The sequence below is a fragment of the Lynx canadensis genome, chromosome B2, assembly GCF_007474595.2.
Source record: "Lynx canadensis isolate LIC74 chromosome B2, mLynCan4.pri.v2, whole genome shotgun sequence".
Lineage (NCBI taxonomy): Eukaryota > Metazoa > Chordata > Mammalia > Carnivora > Felidae > Lynx > Lynx canadensis.
Window position 1 is genome coordinate 58,460,539 of NC_044307.1, and position 12,849 is coordinate 58,473,387.

At 32.8% G+C, this 12,849-nt stretch overlaps 1 protein-coding gene across 1 annotated transcript in view; it reads right to left on the reverse strand.

Annotated features, from left to right (window-relative positions):
* Positions 1-12,849, reverse strand: part of EYS (eyes shut homolog) — a 1,650,074-nt gene that overhangs the window by 586,807 nt on the left and 1,050,418 nt on the right. Inside the window, exon 28 of the mRNA XM_030315776.1 lies at positions 3,292-3,442. Within this exon, the coding sequence (XP_030171636.1) occupies positions 3,292-3,442 (151 nt within the window). The remainder of the gene's footprint in view (positions 1-3,291; positions 3,443-12,849) is intronic.

Below are 12,849 nucleotides of genomic sequence, written 5' to 3' on the forward strand. Positions count from 1 at the left end.
CTTAAACAGCAGCTCTTAATCAGAACACAATAATTAGATAGTTACAGCCTGCATGATACTTAGATATTCAAAGGGGCCATACTGCACAGAAACAAGTTCACAAAGTTGTTTCTGTTTTCTGATTCATATGATTTCTCTTTAAGTATTATCATAGACATTTTATATTTTGCTTGTATCAATCATTCAATATATAGCAATTTAAGTGAATGTCACACACACATAACATACGTAAGTACTATGAGAGAGTAACAGTATAAGAATAAAAATTCAATAAGGAACTGACATAAAATCTTCCAAATACAGGAACACAGCATATTTAGCAAGGAGGGAAAAGTTGCTTAGTTAGCAGTCCCTTTAATTTCAAGGTAACTTCACTGGTCTACACACAAATTTCTCTAAATTGATTGTGACAAATGTCCAGTTGTTCTACATCACAGAATGAGAATCAAGTTTTTATGAGAGTATCCCTTAGTTAATGCTAATCCTTTCTAACAAAGTTTTGAATGACAAAGTCTTCTGCAACTCTACTTTGATACTCTGTCCTCCCCTAGATAACTACCTTTCTCTTTTTATTAATAAGCTTCTAGAAACAGTAATCAAAAATATTTCTTCTTCCATTTATTCTTCCTTAAAAAGTTAATTTTTTTCCTGCTCTTATTGTTCTTCTGAAACTGCTGGTTGACCTTTTGTAGCTTTGGTGTTGAACATATATACTCCTTTTGGAAACTCTGTCTTTGTGACATATTTCCTCTTGTTCTATTACCAATTCCTCTACCCTTTAACCGTTTTTGGGTGCCCCTCTTCTTTAGCCCACTCTTAAATTGCTGATCTCCAATAATTAATCCTCTCTTCTCTCATTCTACAAAATCAATCCAATCAGTGATCGTGGCTTCCACCATCACATGTATAAAGACTCCCATATTCAGGATCTCTTAAAAACTCAAGGCCCATATTTCAAATGACTTACTCTGTATCACAATGTCCCATTGATAGGATGATATGCAACAGGAATGTACTGATGCAATGGACTGATGAATTAGCGGTCATGGCAAACCAGCTGGTAATATTTGAAAATCATCTCTACCAAAAATTAATGCAAATGTAAAAATGAACTTCCATCTTTATAAATAATCTTGTGATCCCCATCTTTTTTAAGACACTATGCATTCTCTGCTTACATAAGACAAACTGGTAATTCAAATTCCACTTTTTCCATTTTTTTCCTATAATTATTATGAGCTCGATAGCTTTCATAGTCATCCTCTCACCCTCACTGTCACAACACCATTTCTTGTTTAATTGTTGCTATTACCTAACTTTATCAATTCTTGACCTGTAGTCTAAATACCTCCAATCCTATACTTCAGGTGCTTCAGAGTAAAAACTATTAAAGATCACTACTTGTTCAAACTTCTTAAATGGCTCCTACAGGCACCAGTATAAAAACAGATAATATTTTATATTTTATACAGGATCCATGATGATCAGACTCCTGCCTTTTCCAACATCAAGTCTTCCTTCTGCTCATTTCACATCAAACTCCATGCCTCCACAATTAGTGAGTTATTTCCACTCCCACTCCCCCTCTCCTAGGTCTTTCCATTACCTAAGCCTGAGTGTGTGACATTTTGTCTGCCTGGAATGACAGCCTACATATTACTTACCTGGTAGGCACTTAATCATCCCTCACATCTATGCCTAACTACAAACCCCTTTATTCCCCTAGGGAAACTAGGAGGTTTTCTTTTCTATTTTTCTATACTGCTCCTGTATACTCAACAGAGTAATAGCTCCTTGAGTCTTGAGAACTTGCAGTTAATTAATCTGTGCCCACAAATATTAAATTCTATATGAGAACTCATCTTTTACTTGGGATGTATATATACATAAATATATATATGTGTATATATATATGACTAAAGATTCATTTATGTAAGTTTTTTGTAATCCTATCATCCATTCTTTAATTGATCATACATTTACAAGATGTTTTATGGACACCTACTATGTGACAGAAACTGTCCTTGCCTTGAGGTATAAAAAGGTAAACAAAACAGAAATGTGTTATTCTTTTTTTTTTTTTTTTAAATTTTTTTTCAACGTTTTTTATTTATTTTTGGGACAGAAAGAGACAGAGCATGAACGGGGGAGGGGCAGAGAGAGAGGGAGACACAGAATCGGAAACAGGCTCCAGGCTCTGAGCCATCAGCCCAGAGCCCGACGCGGGGCTCGAACTCACGGACCGCGAGATCATGACCTGGCTGAAGTCGGACGCTTAACCGACTGCGCCACCCAGGCGCCCCAGAAATGTGTTATTCTTATAGAGCTTATAGTCTTGTTGTATCTAGGAAAAAGTCAGTGAAGTGCATTACTATAGAAAAAGTCACAAAAAGTCTAATGGAGTAAAGCTGAATTTAAAATAACGTCTGCATGCTTACAGATAAAGAATTCCCTTATTTCACTGAAGGCATATGCATCACATCAACTATGCAAGTGACTTTTGTTCTTTATGTAAATTTGCTTTGAATTTTTTTTAGCTTACCAATAGTAGATTTATACCCAATTTATATTACTTGTGGGGCTTCAAAATAACAGCATTTTAGATCTCCAGTATTTTAAAATCGTATGTTCACATAAGTAAAGCACAATTGTAAATACAGTAAGAGAAAAGATGTAATAAGCTATTGGTACACTTAACAAGCAACCCTAAATTGTGAAAGTAATTCTCCATAATAACGTAAAATGGAGCCAATGATCAATAACATTTAAGTCAGCATGAAAGCTCTTATCCAAAAATATAGGTTAATAATGAAGACAATAAGCTAATTATCTAAATGAAAATTTAGAGAATGGGTTGGCATATGCACAAACCTCTGCAGAGAACATTTTTACATTTTAAAAACCCAATATGAAGTGGAGACTGGGAATGGTCTTCCAGATCCATTTCTTGAATCAGATTTGTGGTGTGTTCTTGAGCCGACCCACTCATATATCCAAGGAAATCACTAGCATAGGAGTGAACAAAAGCCCATATGTTTAAAATTATCATTAAGTATAATGCACATGTATAGCCATAAGACGGGAAAGCAGCCTGACAACCAAAGCAATTCTGTACAATGAGAACAGTAAACTTTTAGTATGCTTCAGTAGGATATCTTAGTAGAATTGTTCATGCTCTCTTTTCAAAACCATGAAGACAGCTCCATCAACTAGGAAACTTTTCTAAAATTTTCCAATCTGTTTTTCATACAATGACATAATAAATATATTTTAAGATATCAATAGAAATACCTGGTTTGTTCCACGAAGATATGGAAAACCACCAATAAAGACAGATCCTGATTCTGGCAAGGGTTTTCCAGATATGTGATTGATAGATTCACTTGTTTTCATAGTCCTTCCTAAAATAGTCAGTTCAGCTCTACATGGATCAAATTCTTGCCTGCAACCATTTAGGGAAAAAATTTATGGTTTTAGCATGTGTTGTATAAACATTTGACCAATTAATTAAGCTATTAACAAAAGAAACATTTAAGTAAACAGATTATCTCACCATAAAGCCAACAAAGTTATCAGTAGATTAATCTGTTCTAAATTAGAAACCCTTAATGTTTTAAGTACATAAATACAAAGTTAAATTTTGACAAAACAACAAATTGTGGCAATCACTTAATGAAATAAATTCTGATAATAAATGGAACATTCCCATCAGTGACTAAAATGACATTAAGAGCATAATATTCTACTTCAGTTTTTTACATTGTCTAATTTTCTGTGTGAAAAATATTGAAAAGAATCAGGTTTAAATATGGTTATCCAGTGTACAACATACCTTTGACTATAGGAGTGTGTGTGTGTGTGAGTATGTTCCCAGGCACTCTATTTTATTGGTCTATACTTCTACCCCTGTACCAATATCACACTGTCTGAAATACTGATACTTTTTATTAAGTCCAGATATTTGAAGTATAAATCCTCTTACTTTGTTTATCTTTTTGAATTGAGATTATCAAAAAAAATTTTTTTTCTCTTTATTGTGATGAATTATGCTGTTTTTTTTAATGTTTGAACGCATTCCTGAAATAAATGTACTTGGCCGTAATGTATGTCAATTTTACATAACACAGGATTCACTCTTCTATATATTAAGGAATATATATGTTAAACAGAGTGATTGGCCTCAGCCCTCCTGTCTTGGTATTACTCTTATTAAATTTTGGTATCAAGATGATGCTGTCCTTTTATTATTTCAGAAAGTTAATAAAATATTGACGTTATCTCTACTTTTCAATATTTGTAGAATTCACTAGTACAGCCCCCTGGACTTGGAGTTGTCTTTGAGGAAGTTACTAAGGATGGATTTAATGTATTTAATCAATGCAGATATATATGTATTATCACATCTATTTTACTAAGTTGTGTTTTTTTAGAAACATTTTCATTTAACCTGAATTTTCAAAATTACTGGCATAAAATACTTTTATTTATCCAAAATATTGGCATAAAATATATTTATGCCTAACATTATTGCCAGTAAAGATGTAATTGGTGTTGAGACTCTAACAATGTCTCTCTTTCTTATAATATTGGCTATGTGTGCTTTTTCTCATTTTATTTGTTTTGTAGATTAATCTTGGTAGAGAGTAGCCAATTTCAAAGAACACACTTCTGGCATTGTTGATAGTTGCCATCCTATGTTTATTTTCTACTCCATTAGCTTCTGTTCTTATTTTTATGATTTTCGTCTTTTCACTTTCTTTGGGCTTAATTTACTCTCCTGCTTCTAGGCTGTTTAATCTAACATAAGCTCTCAAGATTGTAAACTTCTAAGAATAAATTTAGCTATGCACAAAAAGTTCTTCCTCATCATCTATTCAAAATATTTTCTAATTTCTTTTGTGATTTTTTTGTTTGTTTGGCCCAAGATTATTCAGAACTGTACAGGGACTTCCTGGTTATCTTTTATATTATAAAATACTATAAAAGCTCAAATCAAACTTATTCAAAGAATATTCTGTTTGCTTCTGATTCTTGAAATTTATTCACTTAGCCTGCATAGCCCAGCATATGGTCAATTTTAGAAATGTTCTCATGACCCCAGAAAATGTGTTCTGTATATGTGAATACACACACACACACACACACACACACACACACACACACAATTTACACATTTTTGTAGTGAATAAAGAATAGGAGCAATTAAATAAATCATATCTATAATGCATATACATTTTTTTCTTAAAAAATATTTGGAGATTTTTTTTGCATCCTCCTTTTATCTATATCATGATACAAAGTTAATAAAACTAAAACCATGTATAACATGGCAGCCAATATTAACGCTATGATAAAGAAAGTTCTGAAAAGTTTTTGAAAAGATCATGCTGTTCTGTATATTAAGAACATGGGAAAAAATGTACTGAACATTTTTAGAACCCATTTGATATTCTTGGATGCTGTATTTAGAAGCAAACTAGAAGCTTTCTGGGTTAATTACTTCTTACAATTAAGCTGTTAAAAATATCTTAGGGAGGATACAGCTTCTAGGAAGTTATTCATTAAATGATAAAAATAAAAAGCACAACTACTTTTCTCCAATCAATCTTTAAATTTTAATGTTTGGAAAAATATTTCATACTGTTTTGTGATATTGAAATAGTATTAGCAATTATTCACTAAGACTTTGTTAATGAACAAATTTCCCATATTTCATTAAGCAAAGGAAACCCATTAAGCCATCAAACATATTTATTTGGCTGTTGATTATAGCTATAATAACTGAAAAGATAGTATATATACAATACATACATATTCATGAATCACTGAATAAAGCCACTAAGATCTTTGAAATTTACTGTTAAATTTTGTTTTTAAAAATAATCAACAGGGTAATCATATTTAATTTTATGTTTTTATAATTATATCAATAAAATATACGTCAATAATTATACATCTAAATTAAATTTTTCTGATGTGCATAATTTCTCTTATGTGACTACATAACATATTGTTGGATATTTAGTTTCTAAGATTTTAAAGTGATAAATGCGTACATGATACTAATTTATGAGGTCATATCACTCTTATTTAATCTTAGGAAACGTTCCCAGAAGTAAATGTTTAGTTTTATATTTCTACTCATATAAGATCTATTAGTATTTTCAATATATTCTCTGAATGAAAATCCTTCCCAACAAAGAAATAAATATTTGCCTATATTTTATGTTTATACATGGATTTGAAGGTCACTAATATTCACAATAATATTTCATGTATATAGTATTTCTTCATTTCGTATTTTATAGCTCTTCAGTGTACTTGATTCCGAGTATATTTCTTTAATTACTCTAGTGGAACAATTTATTTTAATATTTGGTATACCAAGTATTCTCTGTTTGAACTCTTCTTAAAAGATTTTTTGACACTTCAGCCTGTTTATCATTAAGAATCTATTTTTTATTCCAAATGTTGTCCGTGGCATTTTTAATCAAGACAATACAATAACAATAACAAAAGTTATTCTACATTCTAAATTCTAAAATGTAAAGGAATACACATGCCTGTATACATACACACATGTACATACAGGTGTGCATACACACCTGCATATATGTATCTAAAATACATATGCATATGTATTTACATATTTATATTACAAATTAGAATATTTTATCCAAATGAGAAGAACATTTTTTTTTCTTCCTTTAAAGATCTGTATTTAGTCCATATTCAACAGTGGTGTTTACTCTTATGGATCTGACTAGAGAATAATGAAAAAGTGTGATATAAAATACATATTAATTCAATACACAATGGTTCTAAGTTGTGCAATACAGACCACACACAAATACAGAGTAGAAATATTCCAGAACTGACCTCTGTGTGATTATGATGATTACGAGAGGAAGAGTGAAGAATAAGAGATATTACAGTGTGAGATTTTGAGAGATGGTGAAGGCTAGAAGCGAAATGAATAAAGTGGAGTTTTAAGGGCTTTGTCTGTCTATAGTTGAGAATGAGAGTTCAGTTCAATACCAGATCTTTAAGCTTCACTACTTTAAGCATGTGGAACATGCTATTCTGTATGGAGATTATAGTTCATGCACTACAATGTCAACAGTATGAGGAGACAGAGGCCTTTGTTATGTTACTGCTGTATCCTCATACGTACAACAGGGCCTTGTATGTTGCAAACACTACAGTATGTGTTGAATAATGAGCAGTTTTACAAGACACTATCTGAAATAAAAGAGGTGCTTAACGAATGACAGCATTTTTCTTTTGAAGATAGCATGTACTTTACTCTATTTATTAGAAGATATTTCATAAAATGCTGAAAATATCAAAGAGGAAAAAGGCACAATAACCCGCATTTATCAGAAGGAACCATTATAACTGTATTGTAATTTAAAACTGTCATTTCATTACAGAAGGTTCCCTGAAGTTGGGAATGTAACATATAAACTCTTTTGGAGTTTGCCTTCTTTGTTAATTTAATAACATAAGACATTTATGTATGTTAATGTTATTCCAAACTATTAACTTTCATGAATGTATAGTAATAGTTCATATGTTTGTACTTTATTTCTAAAATGTTCAATCATTGGTATTTGGGAATACCAAATTTGTATTTTCACTCTTTTCTGTAAAACTAAAATATATGACTGTTTCATGCATCTTGATACACACATCAATGTATTTTCTTAGGAAAATTTCTAGAAGTTAATTTGCGGTATATAAGCTTTCTCAACATTTCCATTATATATTGCTAAATTTTCTTCAAAATTTTTTCTCAATCTACTGTGTCTGTGATGGTTAGTTTTGTGTGGCAATTTAGCTAGGCTACAGTCTCCTGTTATTCAAACACTAATCTAAGTGTTGCTGTTAAGGCATTTTGTAGGTGTGGTTAACATCTACAAGCAGTTGACTTTAAGTAAAGGAGATGACCCTTCAAAATTTGAGTAGACCTCATTCATCAACTGAAAGGCTTTACAAGCAAAACTGAAGTTCCCTTGAAGAAATTCCACCTGTGGATTGTAGCATTAGCCCCCACCCAGAGGTTTCCAGTCTGCAGACCTGCCCCTCAGACTTTGTACTTATCCAGACAGATGCCACGATCATATAAGCCAATTCCTTGAAATAAATCTCTTAATATATATCTTCTGCTGGATCTGTTTATTTGGTAAAGTTCTGACTGATACTGATTTTGATAACTACAGTACTGAGAATACAGAGCTATCATTTGACCCAACGTATAGGAAGATCTTTTATATTATCTTCTAATCACATCAGTGAAACAGTATTAATGTTAACAGAGTATGGAATTTGATTCTTTAATTGGAGCTGGACCTGATAATAGTTTTTGTTAAAATCTCAAGACCTGTCTCTCTTAATTTGTGTTAGCCACATTAATTCCTTAAAAAGGTTTTCTGCATGAATAGTAACATATCAGGTGACTGGCTTTTGATTATCAACTCTAAGCTATAGACCTGCCATCACCTGAATAAACAAACAGAAGAACTCAAGAGTATTAGGGAAAGATTCATATATGATGGTAGGAGACTAATTATAAATATATCACATTGGTGGCTTTTCTTTAAAATTTATTATGGTTTTTATTATTGTAGTACAATTTCTATTCATTGTCTCAGAGGGGAAACTTCTTCACCATCAAGAACACTATTTCCTATATACTAATTCTGTAGGCTTTCACCTTTGGATAAGTATGGGAATTTTTCTTTCATACTTAAAATTCTGCATTGGTTATTCTTGTTTTCAAAGCTATTATCATTTCTGAAATAAATTACCCATTGTAAATGAATACATGGATGGCATATTATCTTTTCTCATACACCTATTCCAGAGAGCTGGCAGCTAAGCTGAAGAAAGATGAAAGTAAGTAAATGTCCATTATAACAATGTAGACCATCATGTGTTCTTTGCCGAAAATGCAATTCTAATATTTCATCTAGCAGGATTGTTACTTTATTCAAGAGACACACTTTTTAACAGTAGTCATATCTTTCCCCTTAGGCTTATTAGAGTGGAGGCAATGCTGTTCTGATTGTGTCCGATTGAATCTAACAGGAATTGACTGAACGTAAGAAAACAGTCTTACAACATTATTGTTTAGCATTTGCTGATGATACAGTTTGCCTAGCACACCATGCAGTGTAAAATTTTTCCATCAAGGCTTTGTAATGCTTTCTCTAAAATCAGCACACGGGGTGCTTTAAAGGTCAAATGAGTAGAACAAATATTTTTTTGCATAATTATAAATATACATTGAACTCTTTTCAGGACTCCTGGTGTTTGAACTACGTGTAATTATTCTTCTCCCAAACTTGCAGTGATTGCTCATATTTGTCATTTGTATTCACATAATAGTAATCATTAACAAGTCTCCACCAATTAGAACCTGAAAGAAAAGTTTAGTGGGCCATAAATTCTATTCATTACATTTAGGTAGTCAGGGTAGATGCCAGGAAAGGTCAAATAACTATGCTGAACACAATAGAGATGTGGGTGACTGACTGTTTTATTATTTGCATGCCTATCATCATACAGCAACAATTTCTAAGCTTCCACATGTCTTAGCAAAGCCTAGAAGGAATACATGGAATAGGCCAATCTTACACATATATGATCAAAAAGACAGCAAATAGTAAAATTCCATTATGTTGGGTATTAACTCTCTCATCTGATTATTCTTCAGTGTTATAAAAGTCATTGTTTAAAATTACTGACTTCCATCTTTAAGAAAGCAGTTTTTAATTGCCAGTGATAAACCTCACTATAGAACATGTACATGTGTGTATTTTCCTTATTAACTGCCTATCATATTTATACTGAAAACACCATTGGGGTGCCTAGGTGGCTCAGTCGGTTAAGTCTGACTTCTGATTTTGGCTCAGGTCACCATCCCAGGGTCGTGAGATTGAGCTCCACACAGGGCCCGTGCTGAGCGTGGAGTCTGCTTGAGATTCTCTCTCCTTCTTACTCTCCCCTCTCTCCCTCCCTCCTTTCCTGTCCCTCTCTCTCAACATAAAATCTAAAAGAAAATCAAAAAACACCATTAATTTATTTAATCAGCCATAAACATATAAAGAAATTACTATAAAATCAAAACAATTATATTTTCAGGGAGGATTTATAGCCCTAAACTGTCTATTCACAAACAGAAATAAAAGATAGACCTCAATTGATATATTTGATGCCAATACACTATTTTATTGGTTTTATTGGTTTATTTTGAGAAAGAGAAAGAAAGAGAAGCTGAGAGAGAGGAGACAGAGAATCCCAAGCAAGTTCTGCTCTGTCAGTGCAGAGCCCTACATGGGGCTTAACTGACTAAGCCACCCAGGTGCCCTTCTAGGGTTATTTTATATGCATTTAACTTAGAAGAAATTTAGTAAGTTCACTATAAAAATTGATTTTTTAAAAGGAAATTAAACATAAATAGGGGATATTTCTGTTAAGAAGGCCAATTCAATTCCTACCATATATATTCAGGTAGTTTCCACAGGTGACATGGAATTGCTCCCAGCTTCCACTTTTCATCCCATCCTTGAAAAAAAGTAAGTTAAATTCTTGATTTAAAACTTTGATGGTAGGGGTGCCTAGGTGGCTCAGTCAGTTAAGTGTCTGTCTCTTGATTTTGGCTCAGGTCATGATATTGAGCCCTGTGTTGGGCTCTGCACTGACAGTGCAGAGCCTGCTTGGGATTCTCTCTCTCCCTCTCTTTCCCTCCACCCTTCTTCTGCTTGCCCACTCCCGCAAGTGTTCTCTTTCTCTCAAAGTAAATAAATAAACATCAAAGGAAAAAAAAAAACTTTGGATAGTAGGTCACTATCAAAAAATTAAGTCTAAAAATCTTCACTTGAAATTTAAACCAAGAGAAACCTGCCTAGGTTTCTCTTCTATCCACTTAAATGCTGCTAATACTTAAGAACGTACTTAAGCTTCACTTATTACCTAAAATGCTACCAATATTTTCAGTATTAATGATCTCTTAACCATCTAATACCACCAACAGCGTGCCATTCATTTTTGCATTCAATTACATAGGGTTTTCTTGTGTTATATAACTGCTTTGTGTCTCCAGTGAAAAAATAGCCCTTCAATTGGCAGAGTTATGATTTGTCCATCTTTAGCTTTTTAATAAAACTAAGGCATTGGCCTACTGACCTCGAAAAACCAATTTTGCATTTTAGTTTATAACAACAACTATGTTCCTAGAAATACATCAACTATTCCCTTAACAAGCCCACAGGCTTCCAGGTGCTTAGATACCACCTCCACTGTGACCACAGTCTGGCCCTGGTCTCCATGTTAGGATAGGATTATCTCTGTGCTCATGGGACTTTCTACTGGCAAAGTAACGGTTGGCATTCATTGAGCCGTAGTTAGATTTTCTAACAATTATGGGCAGCTGAGCAAATAGTAGCTAAAAGCTCTGAATTTAGTATTGAAAATATCATGCAATTGAGTTGTTTTCTGGCGAGTTCTAAACTCAGTATTATACTAGTTAATTTTTCTTTTGGGGTTCATTCTTTGGGAACCTTGAGGACATTTTTCTTTTCCTTTGTGTTCTTATATGGAAGAAAAGGGTTTCCACATCATGTCATAATTCTTCTCAAAGACTGTTCCCTGATAAAATTTCAGATATTCCCACTGGATAAATGGATTTTTAAAATATATTTTTGCATTTGTAATCGAGATTAAATATCAGTGAGATGGTTAATATCATATATTAATTATAGTGGTTCTAATTAAATTATATTTCAGGACCTGTAAAACAATACTCAATTGATATTAGATTATTGATATTATATATCTAATTGATATTAGATTATTAGATACTAAGATCACTGATTAAATTTAATTAGGAACAATATATCCAATTATTATCTTTATCATTATGAGCAATAAGCCACTTCTAGTCACAATTCCTTGAGATGAAATATCTACTTTAGAAAAGAACACTAACTGGGGTGCCTGGTGGCTCAGTTGGTTAGGCGACTGACTTCGGCCCAGGTCATGATCTCACAGTTTGTGAGTTCGAGTCCCGTGTTGGGCTCTGTGCTGACAGCTCAGAGCCTGAAGCCTACTTCAGATTCTGTGTCTCCCCCTGTCTCTACCCCTCCCCTGCTCACGCTGTGTCTCTCTGTCTCTCAGTAATAAATAAACATTAAAAAATTGAAAAAAAAACACTAATAAAATCTCATAAATTAATTTAGTACATTTTAGACCTTACATTTGATAAAATTATATAAATATTTTAAACATGATATTCATAATTTCTGAATATTCACAGAATACATTTAAATTTTTATTTTTCTAAAGCATTAAAAGGATAAAGTAAACCAGCAGAATAATTGTGAAATACAATTTTTTAGTTTTTAAGAGATTCATATAGTAGTACCTTAATTTCTACCATGGGCAATCCCTCATTTGGTTGTTTTGTGACTTCCTTCAAAACAATTCAAGAAAATACCAGACATGGAAGTGATAGAGGAAGTCTGATTATTCAAAGAAATAAGGGGAGGATCAAAAAGCACACAGAAACATATAAAGTGATCTGGTGATGAAATCATCCTCAGAGAACTCCCTTTCATTCCTGGATTTAAAAATCTGCCCTTGGAGTTCCAAAGACATTAGGAGCTAATGGATAGCTTACAGTACAAGTGTTTATACTTAACATTCTCTGTTGGGGTTGGTCAGCACATCACAATTTCAAAGAGTGCTAACGATTTCGTAATGAGAATTTAGAGAGTATGTCCCTAGTCAGATTATTTACAGAATTAAGTTCCACAAAACTCAACATACTGATGAACACTTTCAGTT